Below are 27256 nucleotides of genomic sequence, written 5' to 3' on the forward strand. Positions count from 1 at the left end.
TCTGATTCTGAAGCTTCTCCTTGAAAATGCTACTCAGAAACATGGCCTCATCAAGAAGGTGAGCTGGTTCTTACTATCCCGTGTTCCTTTAAGATTGGTGTGCACAGCTACCCACAGCATTTCTTCTGATGTGTGAGGCCTTTATTACACGTGTTCTATCTATTGCTCCTATTTACATGACTGCAACAAGAACTTTGCTTTACTGTAATTTCAATATTTCATTAAGCAAGTCCTCAACATTTTAATGAGATAAATGGCTTGGAAACTAATCATTCCTTAAATTTATCAATATGCATAGATCATTAAAATGCGATCATCCCACTGGGATCATTTCCATTACTGGAAAGATAAAGTTATGTGGATAATATCTTTTTAGCCATTTTGTTTATTGTCAAGTTATGACCATAGGGCAAAGTGAAATTAATCCAATACTTTCACAGGGTTTGGAGTTAAAACTGAGGATGCTGGGTAAAGAGACCATGTGACCAAAAGGAGTAACTTCACTGGACAGAGTTAGTACTGAGCAGCATGGGTAAATGGATCCCATAATTAAAAGTAGTAGCTTTATTAATGTCATAACTATCAACTGATACTTTTCTCACTCATGCTGTTCTGTTTCCTTTGCACTTCTTCCTCCTTTTTCTACCCGTTAATATGTTCTTGTCCTTCAATGCCCATATCAGATGTTAACTCCTCTGGCAAAATATCCCAAGTTATTTAGGCGGGACTAATTGTTCCCTCCTCCATGTTTATACTTTTACTTTCCCTTATTGATTTGTATTAGTCCTCTTCCATTCCCACTTCCATCCTCCAGTAAATCATGAACCCTTTGGGGTTTGATGGCATGGTGTCTTTTAGTTTGGTAAAAGCAGTGCTCAATAAAGTTCTGTTGGATGAATAAACAGCACTTCAGATATACTGCAGGCAGTCTTTTAGGTGAGTTTCGGGACCATGAGTCCAACTACACACAGTCTCCTAGAAACTGTAGCTTCCTATGACCGAATGAAAATGGGATCAAAATTTGATAAATAAATATGAATTTTGGAGCACATTGAGGATATGTACAATTGTTTTATTTTAATTTTCCTTATTAAATTATCTTGAAGACTAAGGAGGAAAAAAATACAAAAAGAAAACAACACGATTTGGCAATGAAGCATTAACTGCCAGGAGAAGGCGAGAGGTGGGCATTAAAAAGCCTTGGAAAATCCTTATGTGCTTCATCCTACCCCGTCATAAATCATGCAACTATGGGGAGAGAAAACACAATAAACCTTAAATAACAGAGCAAGAATATTAGATTAAGGTCAAAATAGCTATTTTAAATAATAAAGATAATTCCCTCTAAGAACTCTAAACACAATAAGTTCAAATGCTATTCATGAGAAAATAAACTATTCAGCTTCGAGAGAACCTTATATAAAAACCACTTCTTTACTGATGAGAAGCTTGAACTTATTTGGGACTCATGATGGGAGCAATACAAGGATTTCTGACAAGGAGCCAAAAATCCCCCTAAAGAGAAACCACAATCTAACGAAACTTATCAAGTAGATATAGACTGGAATGTTCTGTCAAGTTCCACATCTAGGGAATATATCTCTCTCTCCAAAAGCAACATCTTACATTAAAAGAGACACTTCACATATCACATTTGAATCTATTAGTGGAAAGCTAAAAAGAGGATTTTTTTTTACTAATATATTGTCAAAAAGCCCTGGAAATAATCAAAGGCTTTAATAACCTGTTTCCAATTAAAAATTAAAATTCATGCCAATTAAATATCCAGAATAATTTACACAATATTGTAATTTTCACATTTCAGTCAGAGTACATGAAACTATGAAAAAAAGAGGCCTCCCAGAGCATACTTGCCTACAAAGAAACTTCTATACACTCTGTGGCAGCAGGTTTCAGACCCCAGCCTCAAAAATACTCAATAATTAGTATTGTTAGCAGGACGTCGTTTGGAAATTTCCCACCAATTCAACCGACATTTATTTTTAAAATGAAGTTGATCTAAAAGCTCTTTTTTGCATGAAATAAAGCGAGTTCTTAAAAGATGCTAAGATTTGACTGCTTCCCACCCGGGAGGTATGCCTGCAAGGATCTGAGCTAGTTACAGGGTGTGTGTGTGTTAATGCTCCATACCCAGCTATTGGTAAGGGCTGGAGCTCCGGGTCCCACAGCAACAAGCAGACGCCACTCAGAAGCATGGTCTGCTGGCAAGACTGAATGATGGAGAGCATATTATCTCCTACGTTGCTCGGTTTATATCACTATATTTTTATTCAAACAAAACTAAACTAACAGCTGCTGTGTACTTTTGTTTACATGCTATATGTCAAATCTTATTGTCCCTAAGGTACTTATGAGAAAAGATTTAGCAGTCATTTGCTTAAATACCAATGCCTACCCAAATTTGGACTTTTCCTCCACTGAACCAAATGACAAGCACACGATTGCTACACTTAGAGCAATCTTTCACAGCGGCTTCAGTCCTCAGTGATCCTATTAAACTGACGGATGTTGCCTACGGGGTCTACAGTGTTACAACACTGCTGCAAGAGGCATTGATTTGTATGATAGGATCAAACAGAACAGGGACGCACTGGGGGGAAGAATTTCATAGGTCATATTGTTTTTACCTGAGTAAAATTTCACTTAGACATGGTGACCTTCACAGAGCACCTGGTTATTTTAATTGCTGATACGTGGGTGAAGGTTGACATTGGGACGCAGGAAGTATGAAATCTTAGGGAGTCGTCTCCGTTTTGAAAATGCAGCTTGAGTCCTGCCTTTTCTTAAACGGAACGAAGTAGCTGTGCATTAAATATGCTGGCACATCTTCTGCTGAGCCGGTGGGCCGAGCGGGTGTGAATTGTTAATGCCTTGCCGCTTCGCTTCACGGCTGGTGATTGATCATTTGTAACTATATCTACTCCTTGTTCCATGAAATCAAGTATGGAGTAATGGGTTCATCAGATTTTGGGGTTAAATTGAGAGTGAAGAGGTACTGTGTGTGGAAATAAGAGTTGCCATGTTCAGGGCTGGCCTTGTAACAGCATGGAATCTAAAGGCGATATTCAAAACCACTTCACTCATCACACGCTTACTGATTCTGAATAGGGCCCATTTGCAGGGGACATTTGGTAGTTTTCCAATGCGCTTTATGCCTCTTTCTACTTCCACCACCATGCACATCTCTTTTTCATACTCCCCCAGTAGCACATTGGTAGAACAGGTCAGCATACACAATTCATTTATTTAAATAACGTGGTTTATGGGAGTAGAAATAAGCTGGGATTCCATTGTCTGAGTCTTGCCTTTAGCCTCAACAAAAGTAATAGTGTGTATGTCTTTGAAAATACAAGTATTATGTGAACTCAATTTCTTGGGCATCTAAAGTATTTGATATTTAGTAATAATGCAAAATAATTGAATTGAAATATATACAACTTTAAGGTTACTTAAAGAAAAGTTGAGAACTAACTATATCAATCTATTTTTACGTGAGTATGGTCTATACTAATACATAATAGCTAAAAATGTATGACCTGCTATGTATGTAAACTTTCAAGCTCTGTACAAAAATTTAAATTATTATCTTAGAGTCAGTTTTGGAGAGTACATTGCATGGAACTCAATAAATAAAACCAACAAAAATTAGAAGTAAAGGCCTTTAGAAATGTCATTATATAATTGCTTGCTGTAAAAACTAACACTTTTTTTTACATTATTATTTTTTATTTTTATTACTATTCAGGAAAGTTTAACCCAAATGGTATTAACTGAGGCACCAATTAACTTTTGATCCAGAAGGAAAAGATGCAATAGAAAACGCAGTAAAACTTTGGAACAAATCAAATATACAAAGACTCAGGTATGTAGGTGACATTCTAAAGCAAGCTAATTGTAAAATGTCTCAAAACTCTACTATTTGGTTATAAAGTTATAACTAACACAAATTTTTTTAATTCAGCTGGATCTTTTTCTTTTTTTCTTTCTTTCTTTTCTTCAGTCTCAAAAGCAGGAATAATAATAATGCCTGGCACAAAATACCTAATTTAGAGAGACCTAGGAGTCAGATAATGTGGGTAAGCTGTTTTGGTCTCCTTGGATGTAAATGCTAAGTCAACATATTACTTACCCTTAAATATTTTATTTATATAATATATATATATATTTATATAAATATATATATGTCATGAAAAATGTATATTTTAAATGTCATAAACTAAAAAGTCTTAATAGTTTCAGCAATTATAATGGAGGTTTTCCTTTTGACATTTATTTCTCCATGTTTGTTTCACAAAAGTAGGATCTCCTATAATGAGCATATTGCACAGTGTTGTCTACTATCCGCTGCCCTCTAAAGACTCCCGGGGGAAGGAGACCAACCTCTGCCGAGTCACGTTCTTTCACATGGAGAACTTTGTAAGAAAACGTTTTATAACAGGTGGTAACAATTAGGCTATTTGTTTTCATTGGCAATTAGACTTATTATAATGTTTTTTATAACAAACTTCTAGGATCATGGACAAGTCATTAGAGTCAGAGTAAGATTTTTGGTGTTAGAGTTCAAAGACTGAGAAATAAGAGACACAAAAACCAGAAGCTAGAAAGACAAACTCTAGGAGAAGAGGGAAAGAGCAAGGACTTGTTAACAAAATCACATAAACACTGAAGCACGTTTAGCCCAACAAAACCTCGGGGTGATGATCATATCTTCATGAATATAAAAGAGAGTCTCTGTTTTAAAGACTTCAAAAGGGGATTTCTGACAGATATTAAAGAGTCTTGAGTAGATTGGACTGCTTTGTGATTGTTCCTATCACACAATTCTGCATTCCTGTATTTAATAAAAGATGACAGTGATCCAGTTATCATGGGAGTTCTCCCACTGCTGCTAAAAACACTTGTTTGTAATCTAGCCTTAACACAATTCTTAATATTCTCTGTAGAGCCATAGTAGAAATATAAACCATTGATGGTTAGCACTTTCTGCTTTTGTCCAAGCAACAAGAGTCGCCCATGTCGGATGCCTGGATGGCACTAGGAGGTGCTGGAGGCTGTGTCTAGGTAGCCCGGGGCATAGTCCCAAGGAAGGTCTTAAGACTCCTCCCGAGCCACCCTTCCTGCACTAAAGTGCTCTTACCTGGCTGCCTTTGTATATCCCCATTCGCCCTAGAGAGATTTAAGGCCTGGTTAACACCCACCAGTATTTGGCAACCCTCTTCAGCAAGAGATAGAAGTTTTTACATTTCTTAGAATTTGAGAAATAAAGATAAATGGGAGAGGGATGCCAAAATTGAAGAGAGGCAAATGTACTTAATTTTAAAGAAGACAGTTTAGTCATCAATTTGAATTTAATTCCCAGCAAAGTTCTAGAACAGATTATAAAATGAATGCTTTTCGAACTTTTAGAAAAATAAACAGTAATCGTTAGGACCCAACATGCGGCAATTCACTTATTAAACAAATATTTAATGAGCAGAGAGGGAGACTCTTGAAATCTCTAACACCTGCATATAACCACTATTTCTTCCAGTGAGAATCAGGTCCCAATGCACTGTGGCTACCATCTTTGGTCTTTAAGCAAGGTACTGCTAAATCTGTGTGCCCCTTCCCAAGATAAACGAGTATACATGCAACCAGGTAGGAGATAATGTCTGCAAACCTCCTGTTTAAGTCCTCTATTTAGGATCCATGATTGCTTTCTTCTGACGTTTCTACTTAAAAACGATAGAGAAATATGTCACTTAGTATCCAAAACAAGGTAAAAAACGTCATGTGCAGATGCTGCCTCGGCTCACAGTTTCTTTCCTGGAGAAAGTAATAAAGGGAATCTGAATGAGCACACACAACACACCCAGTGGTCCCTGTCTGGGGCCTGACTGCAGGCTGCAGGTATGTGCCCTTCTGAACGACCCACTCTTAGCTAAGAAAGCAGTGCCATTTAGGGGCCCAAACCATCTGGACCCCTGCAGAATTCCATTTAGCAAAGAAGGGGCAGTACTAGCAGTGCAGGGGTCATACCGGGCATTTGTAGGGCATTAAGGGAGAGGGAAGCATTGTGACTAGAGACTCTCTCAGTGTCTGAATTTTCCATTTACATCAAAAGGAATCTAAGTACAGTGCTTCCCAGAGAAGGGCAGCATCACTAATTTTTATATCACTTTAGGGTATCTGCTCTATGTTATTCAGCCCTGGGTTAAACATGGGAATACAGAGAAGACTACAAAATCTCTGTTCTCATGGAGCTTAGAGTCTAGAGGACAGGTAGATATTAAAAAACAACTCCCCAAGCAGCTTTAGTAATTACAATTGTGATGATTACCATATACAGGCTGCCATTAATGTAACAGGGATACCTATCCTAGACACGGGAGCAAAATCAGATAGGAACAGGTGCCGTCAGGGGAGCTTTTCAGAAGAAGAAATATTTAAAATAAGGCCTTCAGATGAGTAGGCACTAGCTTGGAAGGAGGACAGGGTGAGAGAGAGTCCAAGCAGAGGAAATGTTACATGGTAAGGTACTGGGGCACGAGTGTGAGAAACAGAAGCAGACAAACAAAGCGACTTGAGTGCAGAGATGCAGGGGTCAGTAGCCGTCAGTGAAGGCGGAGAAGTTGGGTGGGGACCAACTCATGAAGGCCCTTCAGGCCACGGTGAAGGCTGAAGGGCTGGTTCAGAACGACAAGTTATGATGGGCTAAAATAACTTTTTAAAATGATGTTGCTAGAGGGTTGCAATTAGAAGACTTGTGTCTCAGGTGGAGGTGGGTGAGTTTGTAGATTCCCAACTAAGTGAACAGCCATAGCCCTGGAAGACGATAGAAACCCGAAGCAGGGACTCTACTACATGCTAAAGATCTCTGCTCCTAACCATGGCATGGTCAATACTTTAATCAACAACTTGGACGTTGTCAAAGGTGGTATTCTCACCAAATTTACAAGTGAAAATAATGATGGGAGAAACTGTTAATCCCTGGGCGATAGATTATATGTCTGAAAGATCTTGCAAGGCTAAACTACTGAATAAAAACTTCGTAAGTAGAAATTTAGTAGGAATCAACATATAAAGTTCTGTTCACACATCTAAAAAATCAGTAGTACAAGTACAGCATGTGGATGAGGTAGCTTAAAAGCAAATTGTGGGCCCGGCCCCTTGGCCTAGTGGTTAGCTTTGGCATGCTCCACTTCAGTGGCCAGGTTCAGTTCCTGGGCACAGACCTACAACACTTGTCTGTGGCCATGCTGTGGCGGCATCCCACATACAAAATAGAGGAAGATTGGCACAGCTGTTAGCTCAGGGCAGATCTTCCTCAGAAAAAAAAAAAAAAGCAAATTGTGAGAAAAACTCGGGGGCTTTAATTAACTTTAAGTTCAATTTAGGTCAGAGATATCATGTATCTGATAGAAATAACAATGCAATTGTAGGTTATATCATGACCTGAAAAGAAAGAGGAGGTGGGGCTGCTTTTCTCATCATCGACTGACCTGGAAAATTATATACAATGTGGGGTCCCATCCGGAGGAAGACCAAAAAACTAGACAGAACAGAGAAGAGTGACCAGGATGGTGAGGAGCCAGAGAAATAGTTGGAGAGATGAGGGATGTCTATCCTGGAAAGTATTTAAATCATACAGGTCCATCTATTTGAAAGGCAGTCATAGACTAGAAATGAATTTCTATTTTGTCTGGAAGACAAAATCAAGACCAATGGTAAATGTTTAAAAGAATAGATTTCAGTTAGCTATAAGATGGATTTTTTTTGAAGAAATTATAGCTGTCAGAAATGGAACAAGTAGCGACTGGAGGGACACTTGCTGGAGATGATTTGGAGGAGAGTCACCACAAAGTGAGATTTTGGAGGTGACCAAAGATGCGTCTGATGCTGAGATCCAAAGAAAATCAATCAACAATGCTGAAATAGATATCAAGAAATATCATTATTATTTGTCTTTATACTGCGCTAGGCGAGAATCTTCCAGCTTTGAGAGGTCCATGGACTATGGCACGATACTACTCAGAGCGGGTGAGTCATCAAGCCGCATCAGTGAGAACCACCAACAAAAAGTAGTTAATAGCGGGCAATTGGTTGCAAATCCAATTCAACAAAGAATCTTTTTGAATTTTAATTCATTTTAAAAGTATTTTTCATCACTTGCTATTTGCAGATACTATAATATAAAAATTATGCTTCCTAATTATTTGTATGAATATTGATTTTTTTGAAGGCCTACTATATGCCAGTCTGATGGTAGATATTAGGAGATTGTTAGAGTCTTTTTTTTAAAATACAAGAAAAAAATCGCTCTTTAGTTAGAAAGATAAGTCTTAAACACAAAACAGACATATTATATAAACAAGCCTTATGACATATGGTGCAGACATATGGTATCAAAAGAAGTTATAAAAAGGAGGTATTAGTAAACAAAACAGAGTGGTATTTGAGTAATATTTTAAAACTGTGCATAAAACTGTGCAAGCTGACACCTTGATTGAAGCTTTGTGAGTGACCCAGAGTCAGAATGCCCAGCTAAGCTACACCTGAACTCCTGACCCACCAACACTGAGATAACACATGTTCGTTGCTTTAAGTTGCTAAGTTTTGGGTAATTTGTTACACAGCAACTGATAACTAATACAGATTGTGGAAAACAGACAGTGTTGTGTATTCCATTATTACTCAAAATATTTGCTGCCTTCCCTGAAGGAAAATCCTACTTCCCACGTTATTCACGTCAGCCCTAGTCATGTGACCCACAACACCCTTTGCTGGAAGGATTATAGTTCCCACACGGTTGAATTAAGGAGATGCATGTGATTTGCTTTGACATAAGCTAGTGCAGGTGCAATCAACCCACAATGATATGCAGAATGAGTGAAAAACACACCTTTGTGTAAGTCACGGAAAGGTGTGGAGTCATCTGTTACCACAAAATAATATAATATACCCTGACTGATGCAAATTGCTGAACTTCGAATAAATGGAGAAGAATAGAGAGATTATTGAGTGGGCATAAAATAGCATAAACGAAGGTAAGGAAGCCGGGCCCAGCACGGGCCACCGCACCGCCTGGAGGGACAGATCTGGCTATGACAGGGTGTATGTGGGGAGTTGTGAGATGTGGGTGATTACGGTGGTTGGGTAGGGCAAGACCACATAATGAAGGTTCTTGAATGACAGGATACAGAGAGTGAAAGCTTCTTGAAATGTAAAGTTTTGAGCAAAAAAAAAAAAGTTACGGATATTTTAGGACGATTACTCTTTGGCTACACAAAGGATTAAGATTTAGGAAAAGAATTTAGTGGTCTAACTAGTGAGTAAAGATAATGTGACAATATTTATGAAGTACACATAGCTAACTATTAGGTATCTATTGCCACAATAATGCCATATAACAAACACCTCAAAACACAGAAGCATAAAACAATAAGCACTAATTTAGCTCATGAGTCTGCAAATTAGCTGGGTGGTTCTGCTGGTCTGGCTGGGCTTGCTCTCTGGTCTTGGCATCAGCTGGCTGTCAGCTGATCTAGGATGACCTCTGAGACAACTGGGGCAAACCTCTTCTGCTCCACTTGTCTCTTTTTTTCTTTTAATAATTATTGAGGTGAAATTCACATAACATAAGACCAACCATTTTAAAGTGAAGAAATCAGTGGCATTTAGTACATTCAATGTGCAATCACCACCTCTATGTAGTTCCAGAATATTTCCACCACTTCACAGTAAAACCCCTTACACATTAAGCAGTTTTCCCCATTCTCCTCTCCCCCGGGCCCTGGCAAACACCAACCTGCATTCTGTCTGTATGGATTCATCAATTCTGGATGGTGCACATAAAAGGAATTATACAATACGGTACCCTTTGTATTTGGCTTTTCTCACTTAGCATAATGTTTTCAAGGTTCCTGCATGTGGTAGCATTATCAGTACTTCATTCTTTTTCATGGCTGCATAATATCCCATTGAATGTATATACGACAATGTGTTTCTGCATTCATCTTTTCATAGACATTTGGTTTCCAGCTTTTGGCTATTATCTATAGTTCTGCTATAAACATGTGTGTACATGTATTTGTTTACCTGTTTTCAATTCTTTTGGAATATTTATCTAGGAATAGAATAGCAGGGCCACACAGTAATTCTATGTTTACCTTTTGGAGGAACCATTACATTGTTTTCCAAAGTGGCTGTACCAGTTTACATTCCCACAAGCAATATCCAAGGGTTCTGATTTCTCCATGTCTTCACCAACACTTGTTATTTTCCATTTTGGCTGTGTATATGTGTGTGTGTGTGGGGGGGTGATTTTTATTTCACAGTCATCGCTAGTGTGTGTGCAGTGGTACTTCATTGTGGTTTTGATTTGCATTTCCCTAGTGACTAAAGATGTTGATGTATTTGTTGGCCATTTGCATATCTTCTTTGGAGAAATATCTATTCAACTCCTTTGCCCATTTTTTAATTGGGTTGTTTGTCTTTTTGTGGTTGAGTCTAAGAGTTTTTTTAATATTCTTAATATTAAACCTTTATCAGAAACATGATTTGCAAATATTTTCTCCCATTCTGTAGATTCTTTTCACTTTCTTGATAATGTCCTTTGTTAGAGAAAATTTTTTTAACTTGATGAAGTCCAATTTACCTGTTTTTTTCTTTTGTTGCTCATACTTCCAATGTCATATATAAGAATCCATTGCCCAATCTAAGGTCATGAAGATTTACCCCTGTGTCTTTTTGGAAGAGTTTTATGCTTTTAGCTCTTATAGTTAGGTTGTTGATTCATTTTGAGTTAAGTTTTGCATATGGTGTGAGGTAGGGGTCCAACATCAATCTTTTACATGTGGATATCCAGTTATGCCAGCACCATTTGTTGAAGAGAATATTCATTTCTCATTGAATGGTCCTGGCATCCTTGTTGAAAGTCAACTGGCTATAGATGTATTGGTTTATCTCTGCACTCTTATTCTATTCCATAGGTCTATATGTCTCTGCTAATTCAGGCACCACACTGTTTTAATTACTGTAGCTTTACTTGTAGTAAGTTTTGAAATTGGGGGTATCAGTCCTCCAATGCAAGGAGTTTATCAAACTGAAGGTCAAGGGCACAGAACTCCACAAGCCTGCCCTCACTTCTGACCCACTGCTTATGATTCTCTGGTTCCCACTACCTCCTCAGGTTCAATAATTTGCTAGAAAGTCTCACAAAACTCAGGAAAGTGCATACCTACAGGAACAAGTTGGTCAGGAACCTTGAGAAATGCATAAGAAGTAATTGTGGAGAGCAAATAACACAAAGACACTGAGATACACAGGGGGCCTTGACTAGGTGGCTTCACGCTCCGATGACACTTTAACACGCAAGGACTGTGTGGGTCTTTGTTTGTGTGTCTGTTTGTGGTGGTGTTTGGCAGCTTATACTGAGTCATGTAGTTGAATCTACAGTTTTGTAGCTGTGTGTTGACTGAAGAGCCTCTCCACAGAGAATAGGGAGATTGGCCTGAAATTTCATAATAAGCAAGGGCTATGTAGAATTTTGAGCTTGAGGGGTCACAGCAAGTAAACGCAGCTGGGATTATTTTCCAACAGCCTGGGCCTTCAGAAAATGCCAGTCATGGAGGGAGTGGGGGTTGGCAGTGGGGGGGGGGTGGCTTTAGTCCACTGAGGAAGGCTGTGGGGGCCTCAGCACCCCTGGGCAGTCATGCTTGCCATGCTGTGCAGGCTGCTGCTGCTCACGCTTGCACCAGGCAGCGAACCTCACCTGGGCGCAGGCAAGTCTGAGGTCGGGATTAGGTCACTCAGGCATTAGAAGGTTTATTCACACACTTTCTGTGTTTTGCAGCTAAGTCTGCAGGCCAAGACTTCAAGGTATAATGGCGATTGAGTCCTACACACGTTGCAGGGTGGTGCTCTCTGAATTGTTAGTCCCAGGCCTAGACAGGCAGACTAAGTCCTTGCCTCAAACACTGGCCTTCATTCTGTTATTTTGAGCTGCATTCTGGGCCAAAAAGAAACTGTGGACAAGCTATCCTTCAGTTCATGTGGCCTATCCACAAGCTTTTAACAAAACCTCCATAAATTCAAGTTGGCTCTAAATTTATTTATCACATAAATTTTGACCATGGTTCTAAATTTCAGAAACCCAAATTGTGGCTTCACCTACAGAAAAGCGGCAGATTTATTATGAAAAGAATGCTGTCTTCTTCAGTCAAGGTAAAGAAACAACTCAAAGAAAGTATTACAAACCTATGAATCAGATTGCAGAGGGAATCAAGGAGGAAGTGAAGTGATTGTGAAACACACTCCCATCTCAGAACAGCACAGAGTGTGCACGAAAATCAAGGGGACAGGCTCATTGAGCTGGAGGAGGAAAGAGGTCTCCTGAGAAAAAGGTAAGCCTCGAACCTGAGCACACACATTTGAGAGAAAGAAAAAGAGAAACTGAGGCCTGGAGGGGGCAGGAGGTACATCCAAGCCTAATTACTCTTAACGAGGTTCTTATTAAAGGGGAAGATGTTTTAACTGTCACAAAATCAGAAACAGTACCTGGGGCCCTGTGAACCCTGAAGAGCAGTACAGGTAAGACATGGACAGCGAACTCAGCACAACCCCAGAGGAGGCAGAATTCCAGCACGGTGAAGAAGCGGCATTTATGTCACAGACAGGGTGACAGGAAGAGCAATGAGCCAACCTCTGTGAGGATGGGACACTTAGACAAAGAGTGCATGTAAAATCTGAACAAACTGGAGAAGGGAATACTAGGAAGATTAGTATAAAATATTAAAAAAATGTATTTGGTGAATTCCAAAATTTTATGGGCCTAAGATTAAGAAAAGGCCAAGGCAAGATGAATTATATTACAGGGATGCAGGCGGAACAATAATCGCTCAAGGAGCCCAGATCTAAATTAGATGTCAGACTGTGGGAAAATACATCCTAGGTAGGATTATTTAACCCAGGGAGGTGAAAATGGATAAGACTGGTTTGAACAAAGGACACTATTGACGAACTTGGAACTTATTGACTTCATCTCTCTCACTATGAGAGTCCCTGCAAGAAAAACATCGAGAGGAATATGTCAGAAAAACACAAGTATGGATGAGAAAGTAAAAGAAAAGCAGGTCCTCAAGTGCAGCAGACAACACAGCCCCAGCCTGTTAGAGAAGGGGCTTCTTCTGAAAGGAATGTACAGGAGAGGCAAATCCCAAATATGGCAGAAAAAGAGGTGCCAGGTGGACCGGTGAACTCAAGACAAGGAGCATTCAAAAACTGAGGGGAAAAAAAAAAAAACGGAAAAAAAAAAAAAAAAAAACTGAGGAAAGACCATGTCTTCAAGAGGAAATAGCAGTAGTGTTGGTCCTCACTGGGCACCTAAGAGCATGAGCCCCAGAAACACTAACAGCTGGTTCAATTCAGAAATCCACCAAAAGTTCTTCTCCAATTGGAACCAATTTGGAGATGAGGGGGAAGCTGTGCCCATGAAGCAGCTTTCTTAGTCTTAAACAATTTCATGGCTAGAGGCTGTTACAGCAGCCACTGTGACCCAGCATTGAAAATACTGCTCCCAAGACAAGGTGAATGCTATACCACCAGATAGAGCCCACCGTCAGTTCAGCACAGGATCCAGAAACGCAAGACTTATAGGGAGAAGAGCATAAGATGTTTGGAATACATTACAAAGGGAAAGAACAATACCTCGACAAGTCTTCACACCTGAGCCTGCTACAAGTGTGACTCTCCCAATGTTGCAAGAATGCAACATGCCAGCACCCTTTTTGAGAATATTAATAGGAATATTAGCAGCAGTAATGATGATAACATAATATAATGCTTCCCAAGTATCAGGCACTTGTTGAGGACTCTACATATAACTCACTTAATCCTTACAACAACCTATTAAGGTAAATACTGTAATTCCTATTTTACAGATGAGGGAACTGACTCTCAGAGAAACTAAATAACTTGTCCAAGGTCATTCAATAAGTGGTATACCTGGAATTTGAACTCCTGCTCCAAAATCAGAGTACTTAACCAACACTTCCTGCAGCCTCTCTGAGAGAGGAGACAGTGTGCACTGGTCAACTTTTCCCTCAAGATATATCAAATACCTAACACTATAATTAATGCCTTGATGAGCGATGGCTTCCCAATGAGTTATGTCACAGGTCATAGACTCTACTCAACAGCACAGATCAATTGGCATCTTGAAAAGACTGACACAAAGAACATTTTCTCTTCTCTGCCTTCCTTCACTTAGTCTCTGCTATGGTCTTAGCAATAGTCACGTGGTCTGGATCATGCCAAACATAGGCTCTTGGAAACATCATTTCACTTGGAATGGCCACGTTAGAAACAGGGATTGGCTTCTGTCCCAAACATGCTGGGTGTGAGGCTGATGTTGGGATCATCTTTTTATTTGGTTGGAAGTAGGCACTTGAGAAAGTTGGTATAGACCAGTTCAGCTTCTGAGGTCCTGAGGGATGACATCCACTCCAGGAGCCAGAAGCCAATGGGCTGACACGGGGAAGAATAAAAATTGAGCAGGACTTTATTTCCATTTTAACTTGAGGAGTTGGAACTTTTATCAGATTTTAACTCATAAAGGTAAGATTATTTGATTTTGGAATTCACTTCTGTGTGGACTTAAAAATTCTGGATTTTAATTTCTTTGGGATTTTATTTTTTGAATTTAATTTCTCTACAAAAATTTGATAATGGAGTTAACACTAAAATTTGAGTTATCTCTACGTTATTGGAATTTTGTGATTGAAACATGTTAATCCTGTCAATGGATCTCATTGAAGAATCTCTGGAGAATCTGTTAGAGAACAGATAGCTATTTTGGACAGTGTTGCTGGGCATAATTTGGGGTAGGAAATGGGATAGGAAGTGAATGTTCAATGTTCCATAGCACAGCCTTGTAGTCAATTTAATTAATACACTATTCTAAGTCATCTCAGAATCTTCTGGGGTAAATTTTACACTGCCCACTGTGATCTAGAAGGATCCACAAAGGAGCAGGATTTAGTTATGGAACAGCAGCCTCACAAAAGTCCTAAGAGACTGAGGATCTCCTTTCTCAAGAGGGAGAGTGACTCCTCTGGTTCATCATAAGGTAATGACTAAGCCACAGAAGTTAAGAGAACAAAAAGTCGGGCAATGTTGGGGGAATGAGAGCATTATTAAACAGCTGCATCAAAATCTGACACTGTCTGTGTAACAGCTCTGCACTGTAACGTGCTCCTCCACACCAAATAGCTTGCACAGGATCAGTGAGCGGAAGAATGATGTCAGTATGCATGGAAGTTTGGCTGGTGAATATGTGCTTTTTCCTGGGCAAAGGAGGCCAACAGCATAGGAGTAGAATTCTATCCTTTGGCAGTAGAGAAAAAAGCCCTTAGCTTGGCTGCTGCATTGGGGCTCCCTCCCCAGAAGGGTGCACACCCCGTCTTGCATGACTGAGTGTGGGAGTTTCCCTTCCTCCTGTGCCTCACTTAAAGGAAGCCCCACTGGCTCGAAACTCCAGTCGACTTCCATCCGTGTCAGCTCACACTATGGTTTTTGTGCAGCTTTAACATCCTCTGAAGCAGCACTCTGAGATGCCTACCAGGCTGTTTACATTATCTCCTAGATTAACAATTATTATTTAGTTAGCATTCTGGTTTGAAAGGTGCACAGATTTTGAATGGTCTTCCTCAACCCTAGTTTCCCATGGCCCTGTTATTTTGGTGGGCATGATTTCGCAGAATGCATTTTCACACATATATTGTGTTCTAGCAGAAATGCTGTACTAGCATGTTGACTATATATATACAGTCATATATATATTGCCATATACATATGGCATCTTTACACAGTGGTTAGTTCTCTTCTACTCTACAAAGAATAGATCTATATAGGAGCCACAACTAAAGAACTTTTCCACGTGTCACAATATAAATTTCTTTGTTAAAATTTTTGATGGTTTACAAATCTAAAACCACAAGTACTTTGTGAATCCTATGGGCTTTTAAAGGTTTTACTAGACTTGATAAAGTAAAAGCAGCTTAATGTCACGTCCAATGTGCTCATTTCTCAGAGCATAGGAGGAAAACTTGAAAGTCTATCTAACTCTAAAAAAGAAGCAACAGGGCCCGGCCCCCTGGCCGAGTGGTTAAGTTCCCATGCTCCGCTTCGGCGGCCCAGGGTTTCACCAGTTCAGATCCTGGGCGCCGACATGGCACCGCTCATCAAGCCATGCTGAGGCAGCGTCCCACATGCCACAACTAGAAGGACCCACAACTAAAAATACACAACTATGTACTGGGGGGCTTTGGGAGAAAAAGAAAAAATAAAATCTTTAAAAAAAAAAAGAAGCGACAGATAGAAGAAAATTTTTTATTTTGTGTATCTGTTACTTTTAGTCCTTGGTACAATTACACTTCTAATTTGTGCTTATAAAAAAAAGTAATTGCTATGATCTTAACATCAGACATTATTAAATGACTTTTTCTGATGTGATACAGAACAAGAAGCCAAAAAATCATACATCAAGTGAGCATACGTATTTATTTATTTAAATTAAAAGAACTTTCACATAACACTTGACTCTCCCCAAGGTGAAGTTCAGAACACCATCAAACATAAAAGTTTAGGGATCTCAATCATTTGATGCACAAAATCATACTAACAAAGCAAAGAGAAATGCAAAAACCTAATGTTAAGTGACTAGGGAGCTATAGACTGGAAGTTCCTCCAACAGGATTAGCTTCTCTAAGAATTTTAAGTCCAGTGAACTTGTTATGCTGCCACGTGTTAGTAGTTGCATAAGCTAATTTCAGCTGGCATGAGCTTTTATTAGTATGCAAAAAACACAGGGCAAGGCATGCATCAAAATGTGATGCCAGCACAGCCTGTGACATGTGAAGCATGAGGCACGAGTGAAAATGCCCCTGCACCCGGGAAGAATCACACCTCAGAGTCAGAGCTTTCCACGAGGTACCCCGTTTGGGAGGGGAAAAACCAACTTTCTAAATATAAATCTTTCATCTTAACCAGGGTTCCGGACAGTTTCAATTCTAGCAATTTACTCAAATCTAATTTTTTAAATCCAGGTGAGCTGGAAATAATTCAAAGCTCTGGATAGGGTCTTAAGAAAACTTGTTATTTATTTTATTAGTGAAGTTTAGAGTGATTTTAAAATATTGTTAATCATAAGGAAAATGTTAGCCAGCATGACCAGGAAGGGAACAAAAACGCAAGAAAGAAGAAACCAGCTTTGAGGATGATATTTCCTCCCCCCCCTGCAAAAAAAAGACCATCAGGAAGGATTCCGTGTTACATATGTCTTACAGGTAAGCAACTATCTAATTCTTCTAGATAATGGAAAAGTGTCTACAAGCACTTTGAAATCTTCAGATAAAAACTACTGAAATGAAAAATAATTATCATATCTAACACAAACACTAAAAATGACCAAGAAAAATAGATTTACTTTCTAAATCACACACACATATAATCCTTAGCCAAAGAAAAAATGAGTCATAAACAATAAATATCCAGATATTACAAAGATGACTCAATAGTATTAATTAAGGATGAAAAATCAAGGAAAAATTTTGCTTTTATATAGCAAAAGCGAGGATATTAGAAACAAATGGGAGTGTCCAGTGTAGCCGTATCCTAAAGTCACGTACAGTTGTCTGGACGTGGCCTTGCGGTTAACGTGTGCCGTTTAAGATTTCGGCCCCCTTCAGACATATGGGGCGAAGGTTTTGATGAAGTGAGAGGACCATAATAGTAGCACATCTACTAGTGCTAATAGGAGCACCACCAAAGTAATAGTGATTACCACTAAAGCAATAAAATGTAAGTTTAAAAAAAGTAAAGCAATAGTAGTAATTACTACCAATAGTAATTTAATAGTAGCACAAATGTGGAATTCATGGTATTTTTGCTTTCGGAGACTAGCAAATCAGCGTCTTTAGAAATGTCGATGGATATCTCATATTTTGACAGACATAAAATAAAACTGTTTTAAAGTACATTTCATAACTTCTGAAAAACCTCTAGAAGTTAACCAAAACATTTAAAAATCTCTGAGCATATAAGAAAACAATTTCTCATTTTTTTCTTTTGAAAGCTGTATATCATCGAAATTGTCTGTTAAATTAGGAAAATGTATCAATTACTTTTGTTTATTAAGTTACGGCTTACTAAGGTTAAAATTTCCATCAATTTTTTAAAAATCTAAGCTTGTGCCACAGACTGAATGTTTGTGCTCCCCCAACATTCATACTGTGAAACCTCATCCCCACTGTGATGGTCCCTGGAGGTCATAAGGGTGGAGCCTGCATGAATGGAATCGGTGTCCTTATAAAAGAGACCCCCGGGGTCAGCCCCGTTGCCTAGTGGTTGGGGTCGGTGCACTCTGCTTCGGCAGCCGAGGTTCAGTTCCCAGGCACAGACCTACACCACTCATCAGCAGCCACGCTGTGGTGGTGACCCACATATGAAACAGAGGAAGATTGGTGTGGATGATAGCTCAGGGTGAATCTTCCTCAACAAAAAAAATGAGAACCCAGGGCGTGCCCTTGCCTTTGCTCCACGTAAGGACACAATGAGAAGACAGGCGTCTATGAACTAGGAAAAGGGTCCTCACCACACAGTGAATCTACTAACACCTTGATCTCGGATGTCTCAGCCTCATAGCTGTGAGAAATAAATGTTTGTGGTTTAAGCTGCCCAGTCTACGGTATTTTCGTTATAGTAGCCCAAATGGACCAAGACACGCTGAAATAAGATTCCCAAAACCTTAATGCCCTTTCATGATTTCCCTTTGTATAAGAACGACATTTATCCGTGTTTAATTAAACTGTTTTATTATATCTGTTTTCCTTTTAAATGTATAAAGTAAAAACAGAATTATGTAAATACCTTTCAAAGTATTATCATATAGTTTACAAAATCTTTGCCACTTACCTTTTGAAACATCTTTAATTTTTCTGCCATACAAATCATAAAGATATCTGGCTGGTGAATTGAGATTCATTCTCATTGAGCAAGTATCTAAAACCTACATAGGAAAAAAAAAACTATAAATAATTTATTACAGTAAGCTCTGTCTAAATTGAATACACATTTAAAGTCCTTTCTCTACTACATGGTTATTAAAAATTATATTATAAAATAAAATTTGATGATTTATAAAATGTTTCTAATACATGAAATGAAAAAAGGCAGTTAAAATTATATTCCCATTGTAGTTTAAAAACATTCACAAATATTAATAAAAAAGAAAAAGGAGATGCAACAATTATTAAAAAGTGGTTACGCACTACTTAAATGGTGGAACTCTGGGAGATTTTTATATTATTCTTGCTATTTTCTATATTTTCCTTTTATTTTACGGTGGGAGGATATTACTTTTTAAATTAGGTTTTAAGTACTTTCTTTAGTTTTTCAATTCTTTCCAAGTATCCTGAAATAAATTATAAATATAGTCTGATCACAATTCACCTCAATAACTTGTGCAGTTTGGGTACTAAAAAATGGAATTAATAAACCACATTTCAAGGTTTTCCATGAAATTCTTTTTTTTTTTTTTTGAGGAAGATTAGTCCTGAGCTAACTGCTGCCAATCCTCCTCTTTTTGCTGAGGAAGACTGGCTCTGAGCTAACATGGTGCCCATCTTCCTCTACTTTATACGTGGGACACCTACCACAGCATGGCTTTGCCAAGTGGTGCCATGTCCACACCCGGGATCCGAACTGGCGAACCCTGGGTTGCTGAGAAGCGGAACATGCGCACTTAACTGCTGCGCCACTGGGCCGGCCCCAGCAAATTCATTTTTGGTGGTTTCTAATATGCTAAAGCTCTTTTAACATTCTAATGTCTTGACCTGTTCTTGATGCGCCCTTTTAAAGGTGTCAGTCACCTTTCTGACATCAGGGAGACTCAAACCTGCCTCGTTCGAGCGAAAGTTCTACTCGCCAGGTGAGAAGATCAACGCAACACAGGAGGCCAGGATATCAGGTAACCTGAGCAGGTTTTACCAGGTTTTCGGAGGTGACTCCCAAACTCACCATATTCATTTAAAAATACACAATACATTGCAAATCCAAATTGAAGGTACTTTGTCTTCCATTTTCACTGTTCACAGCTATAATATACTACTGCTTTTGCATAACCCAGAACTACTGAAGGACAATGCTCATTACGTGATCACATGGTAAAAAGAAATCTCTCCGTTGTTGATGCCACCCCATCTCCATTTCTGCTCATTTTTATCCCTACTTTAAAACTGGAGCCCGGGGTCCTAGTCCTAGCCCAGCCAACTCATTTTCTTCGTGATAATGGACGTGTTTACACAGCTTAAAGTATATAGAGGGAAAGCTGTGCTTTCTTTTTAGTCTGGAAAACAACTTTCAAACATTGTGACTGGTTTGATGTATCTAGTTGCTATATCGAGTGATGTGTTGCTTTGAAAAGGCAAATATCTAGCTGACAAATTTACTTGGACTATCTGGCCTTTACTGGACGTTGGCAGAGGTCCTCAGACTTCACTCTGCTCCTACACGTGACCCGTGGTGTTCCCATGTGCCACATACTCCCGTGGGCCTGCACAGGACTGTGTGTTTCCTGTACACCAGCTGCAGTCCAGAGATTTGGGCAATTCTTCAGAAACTGGGTACTACTGCTGTTTTTCTCAGAATGAAGAAGGCATATCTGTTTGTGATTAAGAAAGAAGTTATAGGAATAATCGTGAACTCCCTAATTTATTGGTGAAATAGTCACAATATCAATGCTCTACCTAGTTAAATAACCGTCTTGCAATGTACTTCACAAGTGACTGTAAACACTGTCAAGGGGAGCAAATCCACTGCCCTCCAAGCTGCCATCTTGGAGGCGTCCATGCAGGAGTTCAGTTGCTGACCAATCCCACGTGTCCTCACAGGGCAGACATGATGCTCACTAACCTGGAATGGCCCCTCTACTATCATTGTCCCTGCCCCTCCCTAGCCGCCTGGCCCATCGCAGGGACTGGTCCTTGCCTACCCAATCAAATAAGGTAATGACTGGAAGACTCTCCAAACGTTACTCCTCCTGCCTTCCCTCACACTCTCTGGTCAATTTCTTTAGTGACCACCACACACAAGTTCACCTAGGACCCCATCCCATGGACTGAAACCTTACTACAGATGCTTGGAAAACAACATCCAAAATATAAGAGAGAAGATATCAGAAGAAGAAACTGGAGTGTTTCTGTGACTTGAGACAGAAAGGAGAGTAGAAAATATTGGCTGACACTGGCATGGGATCCATCCTTGTTTTTCGCTTTTTTAAAAAAATACTTTGGGTAATTAACACAGTTGGTTTCTGACTAGCAAAATTCTCCTATTGGTCACTTTCTTCCATGTGACTTTGTGCCCAAAATTATCCTCTTATCACCACAACCACTACCACCATCCCTGACAGAAATAGTCAAGAGAGAACTCAGTCCACATTCCTCCCTATGCAATGATCTCTGAACACTAATAAGAATCTAGAGTTGGTCCCACAGACCCTAAACAGACAGAGCCTCGTTAGTTTCCTCACATTCTTATCTTTCCATTCTTTATGTTCAGTTCTCAATTTCTCAACATTACAAATTTATTATTTAAAAGCTCAATGAAGTCCTTTGGTACAAATTATATTCCCTAGTTACTGGTGAAGGTTCAAATATCTAAATATCTTCCAGTTAAAATTTATCAGTTGAACTAGGTAAAATATGAGCTATTTAAACATTGTGCCATTTACTTCACTAAAATTTCATAGATTTTTAAAATTATTTCAAATATTGCTGCCTTTGAGACTTAAAAAAACCAATCAAGTAAAATCACACAGCTTTCTAACTCAAAGATTCCTCTTTTCATTCTCCTAAAACATCAGTAAAAATGTTTGTTCAAGCCAAGTTTTAGGAGTCAAACCAGTTTAAAACCTGGCATTAGAAAATCAGATATTAGAAATTAATAATGTATCAGCAACACTGTCATTCTCCCCTACTTCCAGGATAAAAGATCCTTGCAGTGTTTAAGCAATGCCAGCCTTCAGTAATCATTTTCTCAGAGTAAATTATCAGTGAGATGAATCTTTATTAATATAAATTACTGTCAAAGGCCCTGAAATGAAGCCTCTGTTTGTAAGGTCATTATTATAATTCACAATTGAAAAATATTTAATGGTGCCATCTTGTTGCAATATTAAGGTTAATTAAAATACCATTTTCCACTAATCTGTACCTGTTAAGTCTGTTAAAATATTACTTACACAAATTCACATTTTGTTAATTTCTTACAGCTTAGGTTGTAGCTTCTGATACTGAAATTTAAATCCATCATGCTGTAAAACCAGACTCGTCTTGACAGGCACATGGGAAGAGATTTTCCACAAACTCTTTTTAGTTTAAGCCATTTGCTCCCAGTTCTGGGAGTCACCTCCACCCCCAGGCACACCTGGGGCAGAGTTTGCAGCCCCGGGAATGGCCACCATGGCAGCGGTTGGGTCACATAGCCTACAGCCTCTGGGTCTGATTTGCCACCACCCTAGTCCAGGTAAGAGAGTATGCTTAGCTCAACATCAGCCCAGGCCAAGCGGGCCAGTCAGTCAACAAGCCATCAGACCCAACAAGGTCTATCCTCCTTAAAGACAGAGAATCTTGACACCTTTTAACATGTTTTTATGAGTCAATGTCCGGAAGTGTAAGCCCTGATTTACACCTGTCCACATACTCTCTTCAAAAGATCCTCCACGGCAGAGGTCAGCAAACTATACACCATGGGCCAATTCTGGCCGCAGACTGTTTCTGGCTGGTGGACAGGCTAAGAATGGTTTGTACATTTCTAATTGTCAAAAGAAAAATACTCAAAAGGAGATTCATAATATTATATATATATATGTTCACAGTATATGAAATCCAAATTCCAGTGCCCATAAATAAAGTTTTCTTGGAAAACAGCCACACTGTTCATTTACACCTTTTTTATGGCTGCTGTCACACCACGGCAACAGAGTTGAGTAGTTGCAATACAGACCTTATGATCCATAAAGCCAACCTGTCTGGCCCTTACAGAAAGGTCTGCCTACCCCGGTCTACTGCATCATTCACAGAAAGCTCTGTATTTTCTTGTCCCTTATACAGCAGCCTCAACTCCTTCATCCACTTCTGAAACCTTTGCATTGTGCACTCTGAAAGCCTTCCCCAGTCACCAGAATTGACTAGACCCTCAAGCTCTTTTAAAGGAAACTAGACTTTCCCCTGAGCTCACTGACTTCCCCAGAGCCCTCTCAGGTGCCGGGATCTTACCTTCTCATGTCACACAGCCTCGGGTTTGGGAAGGGGTGTTACTTACAATGCCACTTCAAGATAATTTCTCCCAATCCCCTTATTAAACAAAGAAACAAACCCCACCCCCTCAGGGTCCTGACCTCCAAGTGCCAGCTTTCCTCATTCTAGCCATTCTTCCTCAATCATGGGTAACTTTTGCCACAAAGATCCTAATTCTGGGTGACCCTTACTATCCACTTTCTGTGCGCACACCAAGAAGCCTGGTGCTCTTGGAGAAAGTCACACAAATGAACACATCAGCATTACTATTATCCATGGTCACCAATCTCCATGGTCCCTCAGTATTGCCTGGTCACTTCTACTTCCTTTCTTTGGTCAAATCTCTCTTCCACTTGACACAATGAATATTTCAAACCATCTCTGCTCTGCTTGTCTCCACCCAGCCTCCTCTCCCCTACTTCCCTCTTTATTTTTGGCAGATGGCATGACTTCCTACATCAGAGAGAAAACTGAAGCCTCATCTTCCTGCTACCAAAGCCACAAGCCTCCCCACTTGTACCCCATCCTCTCCTTTACTCTCTAGTTATTACAGGAGTCCCTGCTCCTATCTCAGGCCAATACTCCCCCTATGCTTTGAACCACGTTTGCTGTCAACTTTTAAAGCAGGACACGTTATCCACCATTTCTTGTATATTCAAGTTCTCCTTCTCAACTAGATTTTTCCACTGGCAATTAAACATGATCAAGTCTCCACTGAGCACCAAAGTGACCTATTCAAAAACATAAATCAGGTTACCCACTCTTCCACTCCTAACTAAAACCCCTTTCATGACTTCTCACTGCTCTCATGGTGGGGGCAGGGTGGGGGCTGGGGGCCAAGCAAAAATCAGTCACCTCTCCTAAAAGGCCACTCTGTCTCTCACATACTGACCTTTCAGTTCATGGAATTCACCCCACTCACTCTGCCATGCAGTCTTTTCATATTCTGTGCTCTCTGTTTGAAAGGTTACCATCCTCAATATCCTCCGTATGAACTCAGATGAATCCTGCTTCTCTCTTCTCAGAAGATTTCCTTGTGCCACTTACTCCACAATCAATAATGCGACCATTTTATAAATGTCTTTCCCCACCACTAGACTAAAAGCTCCATGAGAAGAAGACCATGGCTGCTTTTATGTATTCTTATATCCAGGTGCTTGGCAAATGTTAAGAGGCATAAAAATATGAATTAATGAATGAGTGAAAAGCTAATATATGTCTAATTTAAACTCATTTCATCATGAATTTTATATTGTTATTAAGAGTCTGATAAACCTAGCAAATAAAATTTCTGACCAATTTTACAAAATTATGCTAGAACTAAAGTATGTGTAATTCCAGAAAAAAATTTTCTAATAAAACGAATTCTCTTTAATACCAGAGCACCAACCCTGTGTTGTCCTATGAAAACCTCTTCATCTTTGCAGCAATACTCTTGGTTGCCCACCCAGCATCCATCTCTACCTCATCCTTGCTGCCCTGATTTGGGTTAAGAGTTCACCCTTCCTCCTTTTGACTCAGGAAGACTGCAGTCATCTGGATGGGTCTAAGTCAATTAAGGTGAGCCCGTGCCCCTCATCAGTGAATGCTTTGGGGGTGGACACAATCTAGTTCTGGCCAATGCGACAAGGGGAAGGGCTTCTGGGAAAGGCTTCTTTAGGCATAGGGAAGAGATGGACAAAGTTGTACCAGGCTGTGTAGCAGCCATCCTGTTACTAACATATGAAAGAGCACAAAACCCATAAAATTATAGAGAACATAACTGGAATACTGTCCTAATACACTTGGAGCTGCCCTACCTCTGAATTTCCTGCTTCTTTTTTGATTAAATCTGTTTGAGTCAGGATTCTCTATTATTTGCAGCTAAAGTCATCCTAACTGACAGAGAAAAGAATTTGGGGCCCAGATTCCTTAGATGAGGAAGGTTGTTTCAGCCAACTCAATGAGTGTTTGTACAACAAATAGACTACATCAGTATTCACTATAGAAACCTAAAAAGCAAATCATTTAATTAAGACACCAGAGAAGAATTCCAGAAGAAGTTTAGCAAGCTGAAAACTGTGAAAATGAATGGATAATTAATGAAGTTAATGCATTGCATTACTAAAAATATTTCACCTTCGGCAATTAATTGTACTTGTTCAGTAGAAGAGAACTACAGACCATAAATATTTTGAGAAAGGAAATCTGTTCTTACAGACATTTTTGGGGAGATAACTGAAAGATTGTCAAATACCTTATGAATTTTCAAAGAATTAAAATGTAATAAAATGCACTTAGCATGCCTCTCTGCTAAGACCAACCTTTTATAATGATTCATAATAAAGATTATGATCATTATTTTAACCTGAAGATGCCAGGAGATTGGGCTGAATTTATATCCATCTTATTAAGTAGCTTAAAGATACTCTTCTGACTTAATCCTGGAGATAAATTTACTGGCCTGTTACTTGTCTTATTCTCATAAAAGTAGACTATAGGATGCATGCCAAATCTAGTTATTTGCTCTTACTAGTAATGAACATGACAATGGTTTGAAAAAGGAATTATGTCTTGTGAATTTGAAATGTAGGTGTTCTGGCTTTTTATCATCAAAATGTGAAGGAGAAGTAGATAACCAGCAGAGATTTCCTAAGTAATTTATTAATACATACTCCTTGGATGTTTTTATTCTGAATTGATCTCTTCTTAAGAAAAATTAAATATCCCAGATTACTTTTAAATTTTCATAATTTTAATCATATTGTTATTTTTGTTTGCTTTTTAAATCTACTATTTTGACGTATAATTTACATGAAATAAACTGTACCTATTTTAAGTGTACAGCTCAATAGAGGTAGATAAATATCTCTGTGTAACACCACTACCGTCAAGACATAAAGTATTTCCTTTACTCTCCAAAATTCCTCATGCTCTTTCCCAATCACCATTCAGTGCCCCTGGCCCCAGGCCACCACTGACTGCCTTCTGTCACTAGAGATAGGTTTTATATGTTCCACGACTTTGTATAAATAGAATCATACAGCAATATTTCATATCTGGCCTCTTTAGTTTACCACAATATTTGTTCCTTTTTATTGCTGAAGATTATTCTTTGGTATGGACACACCACAACTTGTTTATCCATTCACGGGTTGATAGACTTTTGGGTGGTTTCTAGTTGGGGCTATTATGAATAAAGCTGAACATTCACCTAGAATGTGTTGTGTTGACATATGTTATTTCTCTTGGGTAAATACCTAGAAACGAGGTTGCTAGATTGTGTGATAAGTGTATTTTTAACTGCCAAACCGGTTTGCAATGTGCCTACATCATTTTGCATTCTCATCAGCTATCTGGGAGACTTCCACTTACTCCAGATTTTCACCAACACTTAGTGTTGTCAGTCTTTTTAATTTTAGCCATTCTAATGTGTGTGCACTGGTAACTCATTGTGGATTTAATTCGCATTTCTTTGATAACTAATAATGTTGAGCATCTTTTCATGTGATTATGGTCAATTTCTACATCTTTTTTTAGTAAAGTGTTCAAATTCTTTGACTTTTTTTAATTTTTTGTCTTCTTACTATTGAGTTGTCAGAGATCTTCATATATTCTAAATACAAGTTTTTTGTCAGATGTGTGTTTCCTGAATATTTTCTCCCAGCCTGTGGCTGGATTTTTCATTTTATTAATGCTGTCTTTTGAGGAACAGACGTTTTTAAAACTTGGATAAGGTACATTTAATCCTTTTTGTTTTGTTGTTTTGTTTTAGTTCATACTCTTTAGTCCTATCTAAGAAATCTTTGCCTACCACAAGATTGTAAAAATTTTCTCCTATGTTTTCTCTCAGAACTATTATAGTTTTACTTTGTTATGATTAGATCTAGAGTCAATTTTCAAATTAAGTTTAGTGATGG

The 27256-nt window shown here is 39.0% G+C and overlaps 1 protein-coding gene across 6 annotated transcripts in view; it reads right to left on the reverse strand.

The window, feature by feature from the left end:
* The window catches only part of DCDC1 (doublecortin domain containing 1), a 443558-nt gene that overhangs the window by 349861 nt on the left and 66441 nt on the right, over positions 1–27256 (reverse strand). For all 6 annotated transcript variants that reach the window (XM_070626537.1, XM_070626535.1, XM_070626540.1 and 3 more), the window contains one exon: positions 18973–19066. In XM_070626537.1, the coding sequence (XP_070482638.1) occupies positions 18973–19066 (94 nt within the window). The remainder of the gene's footprint in view (positions 1–18972; positions 19067–27256) is intronic.

This window comes from Equus przewalskii, chromosome 6, assembly GCF_037783145.1.
Source record: "Equus przewalskii isolate Varuska chromosome 6, EquPr2, whole genome shotgun sequence".
NCBI lineage: Eukaryota > Metazoa > Chordata > Mammalia > Perissodactyla > Equidae > Equus > Equus przewalskii.